The sequence below is a fragment of the Calliphora vicina genome, chromosome 2, assembly GCF_958450345.1.
Source record: "Calliphora vicina chromosome 2, idCalVici1.1, whole genome shotgun sequence".
Classification (NCBI taxonomy): domain Eukaryota; kingdom Metazoa; phylum Arthropoda; class Insecta; order Diptera; family Calliphoridae; genus Calliphora; species Calliphora vicina.
The window spans coordinates 102,272,956-102,292,159 of record NC_088781.1 but is presented as its reverse complement, the minus strand read 5'-3'; the positions used below and the strand labels follow the sequence as shown (position 1 = coordinate 102,292,159).

General features: G+C 31.9%; 1 protein-coding gene across 1 annotated transcript in view; it reads left to right on the top strand.

The window, feature by feature from the left end:
- The first annotated feature begins 631 nt into the window (after window positions 1–631).
- Window positions 632–19,204, top strand: part of Duox (dual oxidase) — a 37,648-nt gene continuing 19,075 nt past the window's right edge. Inside the window, exon 1 of the mRNA XM_065499596.1 lies at window positions 632–972. Coding sequence (XP_065355668.1) covers window positions 843–972 — 130 coding nt within the window. The 5' untranslated portion in view covers window positions 632–842. The remainder of the gene's footprint in view (window positions 973–19,204) is intronic.

Here is a 19,204-nt window from a genome sequence, read left to right as displayed (position 1 = left end):
TGTTTGAAAAATATTAAATTTTTTCAAATAAGTATGTTACAAGTTTAAAACAAAATTACCTTTGCATTCAAGTCAAATTCCAACAAAATGTTCAAGTGTTTGAATTTTTTGGGCTTTGGTGCTTATTGGGACACCTTCTTCAATGCTAGAAACTGTAAGAGGATAAATAATATTTGGAAAATTAATTTGTTAAGAATCAGGGACAATGGTAATTTATGTGTTAGATATTTATGAATTCAGTATCAAAATTCAAATAGGTTGTATAACAAAAACAACACTAAGAAAATATTTCAAAAAATGTAAAATTGTGATATTCACTACGATCAAAACGCTGAATTAAAATCTCAAAACTATAAATGACAATATAACAAAGCCAAACGTTTCTCCACAAAAAAATAAATAAACATTAAAAAATAAACTAAAATAAATTTCACAAAGTGTTTAAACTGAATTCAATTAAACAATTTAAACAAAATAATAATATTAACAGCAATTAATTAAATGTATACAAAAAATGTTAAAAAATAGTTACAAAATATAAAAAACCATAAATTAATACAAATTAAATAATTGTTACCAACCAATTAATTAAATAAATAAATAATTAAACAATTTATTTCTTTTCAGATAGAAAAATAATGTGATATTTAAACGAACAAAATACGAAATTATTAAATAAATAAATAAATTTTGAAATAAATTAAATGAAAAAAGCAAACACATGTCAAACACAAAGTGATAATAATTATTGTAATTTTAAGTTTAATTTAACGAATGTGTTACAAATCTACAAAAATTTTCAAGTGTTTGTTTTTAAAAATAAATAAATTATTATTTAATTTATGCAAATGTTACTAATACCACACAAATCATGCCCCCAAGGGGCAAAACGTCACCACTGGCTGCTGTCCCCTAAGTTGTGGTTTAGTTTAGTTGTAATTTTATTAGTTTGTTTGGATGTCAATTGTTATGGTGAGTAGAAATATTTTATAAAATTTTTAGTTTAAGTTAAAATTAATATTTATCCAATCTTATTTGTATTACATTTATATTTCGATTTCGACTAATTAAAATTTACAAGATCAAGTTCCATTGATAAAAATTAGGCTTGAAAATAAGTTGCTTGTTTCTTTTGATCTTATCAACTGTCTGTTGTTCTAATGATAAATTGACTGTTTCGTTGTTTGTTCAAACTAGATTAAGTTAATACCAAAATTGGCTTAAAAATCCAATTAGTTTTTTTTGTTTGTTAGCGATTTACTTAAATTATTTTATAGATAAAATATTGCGCAAAAACACAGATAGAAAAAAAAACATATAATGAAGTTATAGACACTTTTTGTGTTTGTGTTTTTTTTTTTGTCAATTAGTTGCAGCGATTTTAGTTGCCAATTATTGGCAACAAATAGTGAACAATTGAAAGAATTTTTACTAACTGTGGAAAAAAACAGGGTGTATAAAAATATATTAATATAGATTCGTATAGGTAATATTTGCAAACAATTATTCAACGGAAAGACAATATTTTTTTTTCCAATATTATTCCCAAAAGTTCTATTCTGTTTTGTGAATACATAGTCCTTATACACCACTCTTTTTAAAGAACCCTTTATAATTTACTTTTTCACTTTTAATTAAAATAATTCATTGCGATTTACTCTGTGTATGTCCATATTGGTTACTTTAGATCCTACCGAATAATCACAATAACACAACGGCCATATTTTACACCTTTTAAATTTGTTTATTTTAATTTAAAACCTAGATATAAATGTAGATAATCTTAGGATGTATTCTTTGCATTGCAAAGAGAGGTTAATTGGCTCATTATTTAAATATCCCATGTAAACTAGTGTAGAGTCAATTGTCACTTTAGTCCTAAGTAGTGTAGAGTGCAGTCACTTTAATTTTTTCTCAATTTAAATCTTTTCTCAAGAATTGGGTGCCCCGATAGACTAGTCCATAGTGTACTGGAATATTAATCTGAGGGTTGCAGGTTCGATTACCGCCAGAGACTCTGGGTGTATCTGCAGATAAACAAAACGCTTCGCAGTTAGTGTTTGTTTTTTTTTTAAAAAAAGGATTGTATTTTGCAGTTTTTGAATTTTTGATACTAAAGAGTTCTAAAATATATCTTAACAAATAAATTTAATCTATTTGATATTATTTAAATTAAATAATTAAATATTCAAGAGCTAAACAGCTGATCTCTCAATTGACGTTTGTTGATTCCATATTGAACGGACCAGATTCTCTCATAAATGAGTAGCTGTGTCTGAAATTGATCCTCAACTGCTTTTTCAAGCATAGCACAGTGGGGGATCTGAAAAAAAAAGTGGAAATAAATCTGTTACTTCTAAACGAATAGCCCGATTTTAATAAAATTTCCCATGGCTATAGAGGAGGTGTCGATAAGAAAATCGGGAAAGAATTGGATCCGTTATTAGCAAAATGGCAGACCAAGGTAGGCAAAAAAAATACAATTTTACTTTTCAAATGCGAATAACTCGTAAACTATAAGAGATAATATATGGCTAAAGCAATGTTTTTTGTATATCTCGTCTAGTACATTCCATATATATATAAAAATCTTTCAAATCGGATCGCAAACAAAAATTTGGCATCATTTTTAATTTTTGATATACCCGAGGTGCCCCAAATTGGGGCATTGTGGCTCGGCCCCCCCTTGTTTTTTTAAGCCCAAATTCAAAACTTAAACTTATCGACACCTCCTCTATAGCCATGGGGAATTTTATTAAAATCGGGCTATTCGTTTAGAAGTTACAGATTTATTTCCACTTTTTTTTTCAGATCCCCCACTGTGCATAGGTTCTCGCAAAATGTACGCTATCTTAAAGTTGCCAAGGTCGAACATTGCAAAATGCTGCTGTAGTCGTTGAAGCGTAGAACTAGTCTCATACCATAGGATCCAATGATGAATTTTCCTGTAATAGTTTATAACAGTAGCGTTATCTGCCAGCGACGGAATTCAATAAATGTGGACTGGTAGTTTCATCGGGCACCCAAATCTGGAATAACAATTAACAGTTTGCAAGTGGAATGCCAGAAAAGAAGTCGATCCTATTAGTAATGAACACTATAAATGCATTTCCAATAAGGACGCTTTGACACTTCCTTCCTGTGGTCATGTGTTTTTTTTTGGAGGTTTATTATTAAGTAACTGGTGCCAAATTACAATGGTGCATTTTGAATGGTGCATGTTAACAACCTAAATTTCCGAAATGGGACGACACCCACCCACAGGAGGTTTACTGTTACTTTGGTTACGATTTTGCGACAGCGGCATTATTGGTAGTGAGTCCGTGGCGAATGACCAAATGGCATTGATCGATTTGAAAGTATGATTTTTCTCTTAGGGAGCACAGTGGGTTCAATGGTACCCAATGTGGCGATTAATTCATAGAAGCCGTAGTTTTAAAAAATTTATATTTTTTATTGATGGCTAGCTGACCCGACAGACGTTGTCCTGTCCAAATTAAAAAAAATATTTGTGTTCGATTTGGGAGAAGCTGTTTAAAATGTGTAAAAATAGTAAAAAAAACGTATTTTTATTCATATAGGTTTGGGCTATGTTTGATGTACATTTGATTTGAAAATATGATGGTGGTCCGACACGGGAACCATAGAGAGAACCACGAGATGCATAGATTTTCAAGGTTAATGCCACAAAAAATTAATTTCCTTGAGATTTGTTAATTGTCATTGCGAATGCAAGCCGTTCCGGAAACTGCAAGGGTTTAAAATCGAATGGCATGTCGGTCTGAGCCATTGGGATCCGTGGCATCAAAACGTCTATCCTTTGTACTTTCTTTTAAGTATTGTTGCTTCAATGATATTATTTATCAGGTTTTTTACCGCAAGTCATGTCATTACGTTTCGTAACATTATGATTTCCGATCCGATTTTCAGTTGAAGATTGTAGTGCTAATCCGGGTATTTCCAGAGAGTTTAAAAACTGGGTTGGATAATGGACGACATCATCTTGGGAAGTAACGAAATCAACCGATTTGTACGTCATCAATTCGACAGCAATTTCACATTGAATCTTTTGCAAACAATTTATCTAAACAAAAAATATTTATTTATATAATCAAATACCTGAAGTTAATGGTTCCATTTTAATATTTCTACTTTTAACAGACTTAACAAATATCACAATTTTCAATTTTAACCACAGCTCGCATAATTTGTAAAAATTATTTGACTTTGATTGCCAATAAAGTAAGTTTCTCACAACTTAGTTAGTGATGTAGAATTTAATGCACTTTAACCCAATAACAAACATGATTGTGACAGATAAAGTTCAGCTTTTAAATTAATCGCAACTTTTGGTAGATTTCAACTCTCTGTGCGGAGCCCAGATAGACTTTTTCTTTTTAACGTTATTTATACATTTAAAGAAATGTTATATGTCGAATTAAATGTTACATGTTGGAATAATCGAGCAAATTTAAAAAGTTAATCACTAAAAACTTATATTCGATCAAAATTAAACTCTAATAATTGACAATAGTATACACTTTCAAGACACCTGTAGTACCCAGAGTCCGTAGCAGATTACGATCTCCCCGTATTTTAAACTCAAAGCAGAGTTGAGAGCCAACTGTACCGCCATCAAATCCATCATCAACATTATAAATTATGATTTCCTATGGCGATATCCTTACCGCTATCTGAATTTCAATAGTCCTTATATTCAACTAGCTTGACCCGGTGCGCTTCGCTACCCCTGTCGTAGTAAAATAAGAAAATATATAGCCTATTGACGCTTCCCAGTAAGGATCTATCTACGTTCCAAATTTCAATAAAATCGCTTCAGCCGTTTAGGCTTGATGCTCAAACAAATAAACAAACTTACAAAGACATTTATATAGATATAGATAGCCTTCTGCTGAAAAGTATGCTTCATATTGTTACGACATTGCATTATCAATTTGAATTTAACAGTATGTAATCTCTGCTTGCAACAGTCATCATGTTTATCAACATTTACATTAGCGGTATTCACTGTTAAGTGCGAATGGTCTAGCATCATTGCAAATGCAAAATTTTACCGTAATCCAATAACAAAATACACATAAAAACATTTACAATTTTGCATTTGCAATGATGCAATACCATTCGCACTTAATACTGAACTCCGCTATTATCTGTGAAGCAGATTTAAAAGCTCTGGGTAACCATTGTAGACGAGTGGTGTGGTCTTGTCAAAACGGGGTCCCTTCGACTCTACTTGATTGTAGAAATATATAGTACTATAATTCACTGAAAGATGGCGTTGTGTTTATAAATATTAACAGCAAGTTGCTGAGAAGTTAGTATATCATGTAAGCACTATTTGAGTTAGCATCAACCGTATTTCCAGTGTGTAATATAAGTGTGTGTATTAAAAGGAGTTGTTACAATTTTAAAACCACTTGGCGCTTTTATTTAAAAGAAATACGGTTTATTTAAAGGAAATAAACCAACGCTTTTAAAAGATAAAAGCGTAGCAATATAATGCCACAACACTATTACACTACAGCCTTGAATATCCAATTGAAACCACTCAGATAATTCCCCAATTAGTACCAATTAACTTCGGCATGAATATATGTATATACTCGTAGTCACATTGACCTTATTTATCCTATAGTATAGTCTTCTGATCAGGATTCTACCATCAATAGATACAAATCAACAGAAGCAGTGGTGCTCTTTCAGTTATGATGCGGGGAATTCTTAATGTCACGCACTTTTCTTCAACAATTTATGAGAAATATGCAATTTTCAAGAGAATTTTAAGAAGACGTGAATCGGGTTACCTAGTTGTCAAATAAAAAAAGCTTTCTCATCCTTTCACCATCTTTCCATCTCCAAAGTAACACAATTAATATATAGGCATTAATTGTCTGAGTGTTACTGCTCTTTTATATAAAAAAAACTACACTTTCCTGATATGAATTTTGTATCAGATGGACACATAGGCTTCAATAGAAGAAATAACAAAAATTATAGTTTATTTGTGGTACATTTATTTTAAAATTATTTGAGGAACTAAAACATTTGATCTAACTAGTTTTTAACATTTTGTTCACAATTTAAAATCAAGATTGTTCTATTCAAACCATTAGATTAAAAAATAAAATATTTAACATTTAACAAAACGTCCATTGACATTTGACTTTTGCGAGTCTTGAACATAATCTGACAGATAGATTAATAAAATAAATATAAAACTCACATGCATAATTGATTGAACGAATACTTAGTATGATTTTAATGATTTCTCTAATGTTTCAACATCAATTACCTGGCTCATCAGCCATAAATACATACATACGTATGTACAAGTAAGTACTTGTACAAAGAAAAAGTTTTCAATTCGTTTTTAATGATTCTTTGATACAAAATCTCCGATTACCAAGTGAAACGTGACCAACCAGACACCGTGGCAGACATTAGAAAACTATGCTGAAACTGAAAATAAAACACATTCCAGCACATACAAATACACATTCATAGCTACTCCGCTGGTAGTTATTGAACCTAAAATGTTCATAAACAAATTGATACTGAAAGTTTGTGTGTATTTTTTAAATACTTGATAATATTTTACCGGTTTTTCAAACAATATTTATTAAATTAAAACAATAATAATAGTCTGTGTTGGAGGCATTAACCAACAAACCATATGCATAAACTATTTACACTGCTCGTTTAAGCGTACTACGATCGCTGTGGAAGCTTCTTTCCATTGCTTAAACTACTACAAATTAGTGCCACAAATTACGGAAGCGTTTCACCGAACATCATTTGCTAATTATTATTCTTACAAAACATATCGCAACAGCAGCAACAATTCTAGCCAGCTACTACGATTCTAATGCAATTGAATTATTGAAGCGAAAAATCATTAGAATTACAAACAAATATTGTACTTATAAGCATATTCATATTTAGATATTTAATTTTATTAATTGTACAATAAATATTTGTAAATAATGACGTTGTTATTGTTTTCTATTTCCATTTAAAGTTGAATTTATGAGAACTTCCATCTAAAGTAAGTTGCTTTAAATAAAACGATGATGATACCGGAGAAAATTTATGATTGCTTGTGTAGGGAATTTGCAAATTAATTAACTATTTAATCGTTTACTTTGTTTCGATTTAATTAAAAGATTTCATGTTTTTATTGCATTTTTTGTAGAATTTTTTATAAATTTGCGCACCCCTTATTGTTTAAAAGGGGGAGTGTAGTAATGATATTTTACGAGTAATTTCAGTTAAAATTTAAAATATTTCACACCGAATTTATACGATAGCTTAGTGAACAAACGTGCTAAGTCCGCATTTTAATGAAAATTGAGATTTAAATACAAAACTTTTGAATAAGTAAAAAATAAGCTGTATCACATTTGCACACTAAGCCAACGATTTACTTTTTGATAAGGAATATATTCACATTCAATATATGCAATGTTTCTTAGAGATCTAGTTCTACACTATTTTTCATTGAAATTGAAAATTTCCATTTTAAATTGAGAAAATTCCAATTGAAATTGAGAATTTCCACTTGAAATTTAGAAAATTACAAATTAAATTGTGAAAATTCCAATTGAAATTGAGAAAATTCCAATTGAAATTGAGAAAATTCCAAATGAAATTGGGAAAATTCTAAATAAAATTGAGAAACATTATATGTATATGTAAATTATTTTAAACTAAAAAAAACAAAATTAACGATTATATTCAGATGTGGAAAGATGTGGTTGTCTGGATAGAGAGACCAATTTCAAATTATTTTGTCGTAGAAAACATGGTTGGTCTCGTGTTGGATCCCGAACAGTTCATTCAGAGGTTCGTACACTGCCGAAAACGCAAACGAATGGGTCAAAAGTGTTGACAGTTGGAGTTGGGTAATCAGTTATCTGAACTCGTTTTGGTATCTAACAATGCCCCTTGCCACAGTCGTTTACATGAAAATTTCGACAACTCTTCAGCAACATTTTTACCATTGAGTCCCTATTCACCAATGCTTAACCCTATTGAAATAATTTGGTTCAAAATCAAAAGTATTGTCAAGTCAAAGATGAATATACCAACCGTAAATCCTCCTAATATAGGAGAGCAGAGGATTTTATATCTTCAAGATATTAATTAACGATTCCAAGTCCTGTATAACTACTGGAGATTGCAGTAGAGCTATACAACATACAACATCATTCCACCAAAGCTCTTTGGAATTGCAAGATATGCCTGTTGGTCAATAAGACTGTAGAGTAAAATAAAATTTTCTCAATTTCATTCGGAATTTTCTTAATTTCAATTAGAATTTTCCCAATTTCATTTGGAATTTTCTCAATTTCAAATGGAAATTGTCAATTTCACTTGGAATTTTCTCAATTTAAAATGGAAATTCTCAATTTCAATTGAAAGTTTCTCAATTTAAAATGGAAATTCTCAATTTCAGTTGGAAGTTTCTCAATTTGAAATGGAAATTCTCAATTTCATTTGGAATTTTCTCAATATCATGTATAATGTTCTCAATTTCAATGAAAAATGGTGTAGAAAAGCCACCACAATAATAAGTAATCTGGATAATTATATTCCTTTATATCCAGAGAAGTATATATTGTTATTGTACCTCTCTTCATTATTCCATTTTCTCTTGATTTTACTTAGCAAACTTTGAAACGCTTCCCGGTTGGTTAGGATAAGTAATAAAGGTAGCAAATGATACCGGCTCACTCAGATACCAGGATTGCCTCTTTGTAATATAATAATCAGGACCTTTTCATTTCCGTGTGTGATTCAGTACCGAACCAACCAGATGTTCGAATGAAAGAATCCATCATCCTATATATAGTAGATCCTTCGTGCAGAAATGTACTGTCCATTATTGCAGTCCTACTCTCCGATAGATTAGTCTTCATCATGACAACATCTGCAGAAGCCATTAGACGAAAGATTAAATCTGCTAGTATCATCTCAATAAGGCTACCAGAACCCGTAGTCGATCCCATGAAAGTCCTATAAATATCAACCAATGAGCTAAAGTAGACTATAAAAAGTATCTACAAAAAAGCTCTCTTCGTTGTGATTTATTTCACATTTTAATTATTAACATTGTTTCCAGAAGAATAGTGACAATATCATTACAAAAATTCGATTAAGCCTTGATAATAGTCTTTCTTGCCCTTACTAAGGAAAGTGAGTTGTTTTATGTTCAACATAAGGAAACTGACAGTTATAATAATTAGACGTGAAAACGCTAAAAAGCTGTTATATTTTGTCATCGTGCTAAAGTTTTAACTGCTTTTCAAATAGTTATTAAACGAAAAAGTTATTATACATATAATTATGTAGAAAACTACCTTTCCTTCTCTATCTCTCTGGCTTAACTTCCAATTGTAGATCTCTACTTCTCTTTCTGGCTTAATTATTTCATCTAAGTTGCGCTGAAAGAGTATCAGTAACTATGCCGAATATATTCTTTCGCGCTAGCGCAGTTGAAAAGGTTATAGCGGATCTCAATATAAACAAGTCTCCTGGACCGGATGGTATACCAGCACTGGTCTTGAAGCAGTGTTCTTCTACGCTAGTCCGTCCGTTAGCAAACCTTTTCAACATATTATACTGTGCCGGAAAATTTTCTATATGTTGGAATTTTGCTAATGTAACGCCAATTCCAAAAAAAGCCTCTAACTTTTTTGGAACAACCCTGAAAATTATTGCCTAATAGCAATCTGTTCTGCACTTTCCAAAGTTATGGAGAGTATGGTTAACCACCATCTTGTGAAATATCTAGAGTCGAATAATTTACTTAGCGACCGGCAGTACGGCTTTCGTAGAGGATGCTCTACGGGGGACTTGCTTGCCTTCCTAACATGAATGATACACTTAACCGAGATCTTGTGACAATCTCTGAATGGGGTTATGCGACCAGAGTCGATTTTAATGCACGTAAGACTCAATGTAGTATGTTAACACACAAACGCACGTCAGATCATTTTGCTTCATCTGTTTTTATGGGTGGTGTAAATATTAAGGAATCAGAAGCTCTCGATGTTCTAGGCATGTCACTTATATCCGACCCAAAATGGAATACAACTCTCATGTATGGGCCTGTGCTTTGAAGTCTATGTTTGAGTTACTCGACTGCGTACAGGAGAAGGTGCTTATTGGTGACAGTATGGTATCCATCTCTATTGATTCTCTGGAGCATCGTCGCAATTTGGGTTGTGTTTCACTGTTCTATCGATACTACAATGGAATATGTTCTGATGAAATTAGGGAACTTGTTTCCGATACCCGTAGTTTTTTTACGAAACACACATTCATCAGCGGGGGCTCATCCATTCGTGGTCGATTGGCGACAACACACTAAACTCTCACTCTGTGACTGATCTCCACAACTGAATGATTACTGTCCAAAATGTTCGTCTTTTATACTCATGTTCCTGTTCCGTCCTGTCTCCATTCGTCTTAAACCCAATCCATTAACCAATATATTGTCTCTGCCATGTCAACCTAGCCGATCGTCCTGTCCCGTTCCTACATACATATATAAAACTTTTGCTAAACTATGACGAAAAGGTTTAAAGCACTGCTTGAACTTGAGATATATCCTGTTAATATGGATCTTAAAATGAATAAGCACTCTGAACAGAATGGTATGACTTCCAGATGGTAACTATGCAAGAACAATAAACAATTAGCCGGTTTTTGTTATATAGGTGCTGTACTATCTTCAAGTACGATATTCAAGCAGTATCCTACGACCGCGGTCTCTATAAATGTTGTTCAAAGCCACTGTATACGAATTACGATCAAATAGATCCTGCACAAACCTCTGTATGTTCTCCTCGTCCTGACATGTCTTGGTGGAGACTCCAACTGTGTGATGTCGAAGGTAGGATGACATCCCAGAGAGAACAGACGTTGTGTTCCATTACTGGGAGAACCTTAATTCCTTAAGGCAACATTTTGTTAGCTTTGTATATTTATCGCCTTTGATAATTTAGCTGCATTGATAGCCTCTGCAACTTCAGTTGATGTGTTAAGCACTTCGTTTTGCCTTGTTTCTCTCAGGGTGCTCAATGAAAGGCCGGAAAAACGCATGAATGACGCATGTCGAATATGTTGGTATTCGCAAACTTAATCGCGGGTTAGAGAGAGACCGAACTATAGACCACAACTTGCCAACTCCTGAACTGAAGTTTCAGCTCTTCAGATTATGTAACCATTGTTCCGCTAGTCCTTATTTAACAACCTCCTGGGCAATCATTGGGTCGTCAGGGTTGGTACTTCAAATGTCATCCGGCACATCTTCGAGTCTCACTGCTTTAGATTTCGAATTGATCAGACCCGTACTCTATATGGTTAGCTTTCGCCCATAATCCATGTGGGGCTGAATGCAGATTATTCGATTAATTCCGCCAACAATGCACATATTTTGTCTTCAGATTTGATGGTGTGAGATAAAGTCCCATAGGACCAGATATTTAGCAACCATTAGCTTTGTACCAGTTCCATTCCCTACGTACTACTTTGGGCCATGGTGTATTTTATCAAGACCCTGTAGTTCCTTCTTTCGATCTTGATTTTAAATACATTTGCTATAATATCATTATTCTGAGTGTGTAAATTTGGCATATGGCGCAAAAAGTGAAAAATATCATTACTTCTTGTTAGATCCTAGTCATCTTATTCTAATTAAGACCGTTTACCACACAAATTACATATTGTAAACCATTTCATGATCATTAATATTTACACTTAGTAACTAATATATATGTAGCTACTAAGAAAAGACATTTATGTTTTCATACAAGTATTCGTATCACAATATTGAAATTCAAAATTGAAATGTTACTTAAATTATAGACATTTTTAAATGCTGCAGGTGCAAGAAACAATCAAATGCTAATATTTCCATTTAAATATAGTTTGTCAATCAATTTATAGCGAAATTTAGTTTTAATTATAACTAACTTATAATTAATATTTAATAAATTTAACTTTTACTAGCATAGGTATAAAATAAATAATTAACATATTAATTTAAATAGAAAAAAATAATGTTGAAGAACAAATGTGAACTAAACAAATTGTGAGAAGAATTTGTTTAAATATTTTGAATAATAAAGGGTTTTTTCGAAAAGTTGATATAAAGTATGTTAATATTAAATTGATTGCAGGAGAGTAGATCTATTCATACTGTTCCCGTAATTAGTCGCTCGAGTTAGCGATCGGTTGTAGTTCTAAAACTTTATGTGAAAGGAACCTGTCACCGTAACATGATGATGGTGTCCTAGGAAGGGGTAAATTTAAATATTTTAGGATCTTAGTGATTGGTTCCTCTAGGGTAGAGACCTGTTCTTGTTCTAACATTTTATGTAAAAGGTCACAGGTCACTTTAAAATAGAGTTATCTTAGGATGGGGTGAATTCACAACTTTGAGACTATCTGTGACATGTCACGGTACAAACCGAAACGAACTTGTTATATTTTAGCTATTGGTCATAAAACTGGATTGAAATTTATCGATAAAATAGATAAATTGTGTACTTTTTGACAAAATTGTCCACAGATTGTGTCTAGCTTTTGACGAATGGGCCGAATTGTTAACGATCAGCTAGATCAGAAAGTTTCTTAGTAATTTTCAATGCGATTTTTACAGGGCACTGTTCTGAGTTTTAGAATATTTTTTTTCTTTCTCCAGTATTTGGCTTCCACAAAGTATCTCCATTATACGATTAGTTATTTTTCGCATAATTCCGATGTAAGATTGCACTCCTAGTACGTTGTTGCCATAAGTTCCAGTTTTATTGTTATTTTGTATCAGTTTCGGTTGTGGGTCCTGCGATACATGTACGATGTTGCCATAAGATCCAGTCTGTTCTTATTTTTGCCTTGTATCAGTTTCGTAAATCGGTTGTTGTTCCAGCTAAGTAGATGATTGGTCTGATGTAGCTGGTCTAGGATAATAGGGCTGCCATCTGTCGTTGCCTATTTTTTGGTGTAGTGGTTGGGAACCTGGCTTGTCTTTGATTCCTACCATTGTTCCCAGGGGGTGGTGTTATCCTCTTTTCCAGGGGGATGGCTGATCAGCTTCAGCTGATGGCTTCTTGGATGGATTTGTTTAGAGGGAGTTTAATTTTTAAAAAACCATGATGAACATTTTTCGTCCTCTGCCAGGAAGGCTACTAAAAAGTTTGGCACATATTCCCCCTAGTCACAGGACTAGAGCGTTTAAAACAATTGAAATATACATATTTCCCGCTGAGAATGTTCTACCCAATCATCCGTGCTCTCAGTCCACTCAACACACATTAAATATTTAAAGACAATATCAAAGTTGCTCAGGGTCCAGAAAAAAATCCAAAAATTGCCTGTAACACACACTAACCCCCAGTAACACGAAGGCTGGTTATGTATTAACTAATAGTTATACTGGCAGTTTTCATACAAAAATAATTTTAACCGACAGTATAACTATTAGTTAAGGCATAACCAGGCTTCGTGTTAATGGGGGTAAAGGGTAAATATTATTCTACCAAAACATTTTATTGCGATTTTTCCATGTTTTCTCTTGAATTAAGTCTTTGGCCCTTAAGATCCATGAAGGTCAGACATTTCAGATCTCTAGTATACATTTCATAAATTATAGCTATAATAACAATAAAAACAAAAACACAGAAACAGAAAAAAAACATAAATAAGTACCAAGTTTTGTGTATTAAAAAAAGAACAAAAAAAATAAATAAAATAACAATAATGGAAACCAGTTTTAAAACGTTAGTCTTTTTTGTTTTAGTTGTTGTATGTTTTTTGTATTATTATTAATGAACTGCAAAAATGAGAAGTCTTCAAACAACAATTAAGACGCCGAACATATGAGCAGAAGAAGAATCAACACAAAACAAATGACAGCGAAAAAAAAAACAAAGCAAAATCATAATAAACAAAGAGGCGACAATCAAAAGTTCGCTTTGTTGTTGTTGCTTGATGTTTTAGCAAATAATGAAAAAAAAAATAGTGACAATTACTCGGTTGGAACCATTTGGAGCACAACATAGTACAACAATTAAGTATATGAGTGTAGCAGCGTTTCTCATACAGGTGATCGATGACTAGAATTTAGAAACAACCATGATTAATGCAAACAAAAGCAAAAATTAATGAAACTCAAAAATAAAATAAAGAAACAGTGACAAAAATAACAGATCCGGTATCTTAAGCTACATTCGAATGTTATAAATACTATAAGACTAATTGGAATTTGTGGAAATTTAACAGAAATATAAAAAATAAACACAAAAAATGCAATTAGTCAAGGACAACTAAATGATGACCCTATCATAAGGTTGCTAGATTTGAATTCCGATTAACAAATAAATGTTAATGTTGTGTATTATTTATTTATGTACGTAAAGTCGAAAAGAAAAGAAAATAAAAATCAATCCGTATTTAAAGAAAGTGTTTTAAATGGAACGAAATACTATATTCCTGATGTAATAATTTAAATAATTTTATAAACAAATCAATAATCCGGAAGCTAATTCTCGCATTTATAACCGAAATAAATTTCGAATGTTTCTTAGCTTACGAATAAAAACTTGCTCGTTATCGAATGTCATCATAAAAAATGCGATTTGAATTAAACGGTCTGTAATGACTGCCTGCAACATTCATCATGTTTATAAACATGTCCATCAGTAGAAACTTGTACTTATCAACAATGTTGATAGCATGCGGTTGATTAGCATTGTGTTTACACTAAATGTTTATGCTGCTAACATTAACATCGAAAGCTCTAGAATTCGAATATACGAGTATTGACCGTTAGGAACAATCTAGGATACTCAGATGAAGATGGCAGTGTGTATAAATAGTGACTGCGGTTGCAGTAGTGAAAGAGTCTAATTTGAAGCATCGTTAAGTAAAGACATACAATGTATATTTGTACATTATAACGTGTATAAAAACACAGAGTGACTATTCAATTTTGTTGTTGTATAAATTTAAATAAATAAAGAGTTGTTACAAATTTTAAACTACTAAACTGCTTTTATTTGCAATCAAAAGTATCCAGTTTATTTAAGGATTATATTCGAGACCTGTCAAATATAGTTAGCGTTGTGTCCGTTCCCTTCTTTAGCGACTATATTGTGGCATGATATATTTCATCAAGACTCGGTAGTTCTGTTTTCGATCTTACTCAGTGTAAGCTTCATACGGGTATATGAAATCAAAGCTGTTAAAAATAGTTATATTCAAGAGGAGACAAAGGTAGTACATGTAAAGGAACACAATGTCATGCTGTTCTTTATGGAAGTCATCGGAGGTGTCATACATGCTATTCCAGCTAACCCTACTTCATTTTGTCTAGTGAATTTATGAACTCACATAATTATAATTGGACTAATTAGTAGTACAATTTGTTGGACTTAACCTACATGCAGAACCCCCAGATTAAAATTGGCATTATTCTAGAATCTAGATGTTACAACAACAAATATCATCCCAATTATGAATAATAGAAACCGCTGGTCTTTATTTTCCCAAAACCTTTTTTGGATTTTAAAATAGTCTTTCTGAATAACACTTCTGTGATCTGACTGACTGTAGCTAAGAATCATTGATTTAGTTAAGAAACTGCCCCAGTTTTAAAGAAATTGTACCGCATACTGTGCCAGGAAAAGCAGGCATTATATATAACATATCCCCATGAACATGGAAATGAATGTCAATAAGCATCTGAGAATCGGAAGTAAAATTCTCGACAAGCTAATTAAGCTACTAGCCTCAGTCTTTCCTTAACAAATGATTCATATATACTATATTTTACCACTTTTTTGGTATGCAAATAATTTAGTTTAGAAAGTGTATAAAAGTACACTTCCACTTGGAGTCCTATGGATCCAATGTGAATCACTTCAAGAAGAATAAAATAAATCTAAAATAATAGTATGTATCAACATTTTCATGGTCTAAGTCCAAAAGAACAAAATACAGGAGAATAACATAATGTCTAACATAATGCCACCTTATTCCCCTAAATATCCTCTGGCCTACTTCCCCCAACATTATCCAATCCCTTATGGAATTGTCGAAATAAATCTATGGCGTTCCAGATTCGAGGCAGTTCCACATTTTCCAACTCCTATTGTTCGATGCAGTAAGCCTCCCTTTTGTACAGCTGAGTCTTTATCTAAAAGGGTTTTGCAATATCGTTTTGCACAAATGTGTTTGAATTTCGTTGATGTAGCGTTAATTTCATTTTCTCTCTCACTGAAATGATAAAGCAAACTATCAAACAATTTCTCATACAGCACATCCTACAGTCGACTTGTCTTTGCCCTATCACTATAACTATTCTCTTATCCAGTTACAGTAGTTGTCTTGTACCTGTTATATTCAGTCTGAACCACAAGATCCTAGATTTCGTACAGTCCACATAACAGACATACAATATCACTAGAATTTTTCTTTTCCCTCACTTTTTCATTTCCCGGGAAATCGGGATAAATTTTTAAATTTCCCGGGATCCCGGAAATTCCCGCATACAGCAAATTATTCAATTTTAATAATATAGACTTCGTTAAAAATATAAACAAATTTCTTTAGTTTGAAATAAAAAAATTTAATATAAAAAAATAAACTGACTCGATTTCTAATTGTGGTTATATACAAACGTTTTTTCTACCTTCGTTAGACTCGAAATAATTGTGTTAATTCGCAAAAAATAAATATTTCTTTTTTTTAATTTTGAATTGGCAATGTTTTGCTTATTAAATCAAAAATTAAGTAAAGATGTTAATTAAAACTTGAAGAAAATTAAATTAATCGAAGGTGGTTTTCGACATTCACGAGTATTTGGAATAATTTGAATAATGAAAATGATATTGGTCCATATGGGTTAAATCTTTTTTGTTGTATGAATCTTCTGCATTTGTTTTGGAGTTTTTATCAAATTAAACTAAGGAAAATAATTCCCTGGAGTTCTCTCACAATTTCCCGGGATATCGGGATTGAAAATATTGCGGAATTCCGGGGATTTCTCGTCCCGGGAATTCCCGTGAAAGACTCTAAATATCATGTATGTAGCTCCGTAAATTTCCCATACATTGAAATCTTCCAATTGTGAGTTGGAAAATCATGTAAGCAGTTGGTTGAAAATTGTAAAGTTTTGGAACCACGCACAAATATTCACAATCTACCGGATTTCCATAACACCATTGTTCGTCTAGATGTAGATATGATTTGGCTTCTAGTTTGAAACTTGACCAATGCAGCAGTCAGAGCAAAATTTTTACAAGATTTAGACCCTTTTCGAGCTATCCAATGTTCGGATTGTCATGCGGAGTTTTAAACGTTTCAATATTATCATTGGTTTTTATATACACCACTCCTTGGTGATGTTAGTGATGATATTTGAACCTTCGTTAAAGTATCATTCCATAATATTAACATTGGATGATCGGACTTGCATTAAATGTTGTAAAAACGATTTGTTATTAAGTTTTTAACTTTAGATTGATCACTGAAGTGGTCATTTCAGAAGCTTTTATTTAGGAAGCCGGAATCCAACCTACACATAAGACCCCTATCAATATGTCCGTCAGTACCTAAAAGCCTTCTCAAATATTGACCTGTTATTTTCTTATAAACGAAGTGGACACTATTATACTTTTCGATGTGTCAGTACATTAATTTCTATTAAATCGCCAAACGTTATAAAACTAAGGGAAACGATAAGCCGGGAATGGTAATTAATCATGCTTTCTAGTTGCAAATAATATGACAAGTTAAATATGTCATATTATTAATGCATAGCGTACACAAAAATCAAGAATACATTATTTTAACTGGTAAAGGGAAAGACTAATAAACAATTAAGCAAAAACAATTAAAAAAATAAAACATTTAAAGAAGCTGAATTTTTATTTCAATAATCATAAAACAAATATTAATGATCCGATCAGATGTTTATATGTGGGATTTAAAAAGTTGAGAGAGAATGTACTCAAGCAAACAAAGAAAAAAACTGTTTAGTTAAAGTAAACTGGGTGAGAAATAAGGTGACCAGACACAAGAACACTGACAATAACTCGAGTATTTTTTTTTTAATGAGTATCCATGCATTGAAAGTATATATTAGTCAAATGTGCTCAAATCCTCGTTGAAACGATCCAATTGCTTGCAATTATACCTTATTTTTAAGAGAATTTCTCGCCCGGAGAAACCGAATTCTTCGACTGGAGTGTGGATTTGGAGATGTTAGCAATACTGAATATTAGACCTGATTTACGGGTTCTTTTAAATAATTTTAACTGAAGTTCTGGCGTTTTTGATGTTGATATACAGAGAAACTTGATGGAAAAAATCATTTTTTTCCATCAAGTTTCTCTGTAAAATTGGTCACCTTAAGTGAAGATCTTTACTTCTCAAATGTGGTGGGCATATATTTTTTTTCTAATGTTTATTTGGCTCTCGTTTTATTGTATACTAAGTGTATATAGTTGTATCAATCATCATCACCATCATCATCATCTAAAACTACATTAAGAATGACGTTAACTTTAGTTATTTTTTATGGTGAAACAAATAAAAAAAAATAAACTTGAAGCTATTAAACACGGAATCCCCAAAACTAGCAGCGTCATCACGTCGATCTGTACGTCTGTCTATCCGTCATTGTATAAAGTATTAATTTAAGTGGTAACTGTGTATAAATTGTTGTTAAATACTTGTACAAGTAAAAATGAACAGATGTTGGTATTTTTTCTTACTATATTTAACTATTTTTTGTTTGCGCTCACAAAACACCATAAAATACAGTGACTATCTTTTTAGCAATACAATTTACTCATACTGTGGAAGATAATTACAAGACTAGTTTAGTTGTGATGATTTATTTCTCTGAAAAACAGATTTCTTTAAAATTCGAAAGCGAATTATTAAAATAATATGAAAATTAGCGAAGATTCCCAGATCAGTAATTTAAACAAATCTTACAGCTACTTAATCCAAACCGTTTTATTGAAATTACAAATAAACTGGCGTTATTTTACACTAAACAACTGATTTTGGGAGATCTTTATGATATTAATAGAGACGTTTAATATTATATTTTTGTTGCTAAAATGTTTTCATGTTTTTCAGTGAATTATATTTAATGATTCACTCTTTC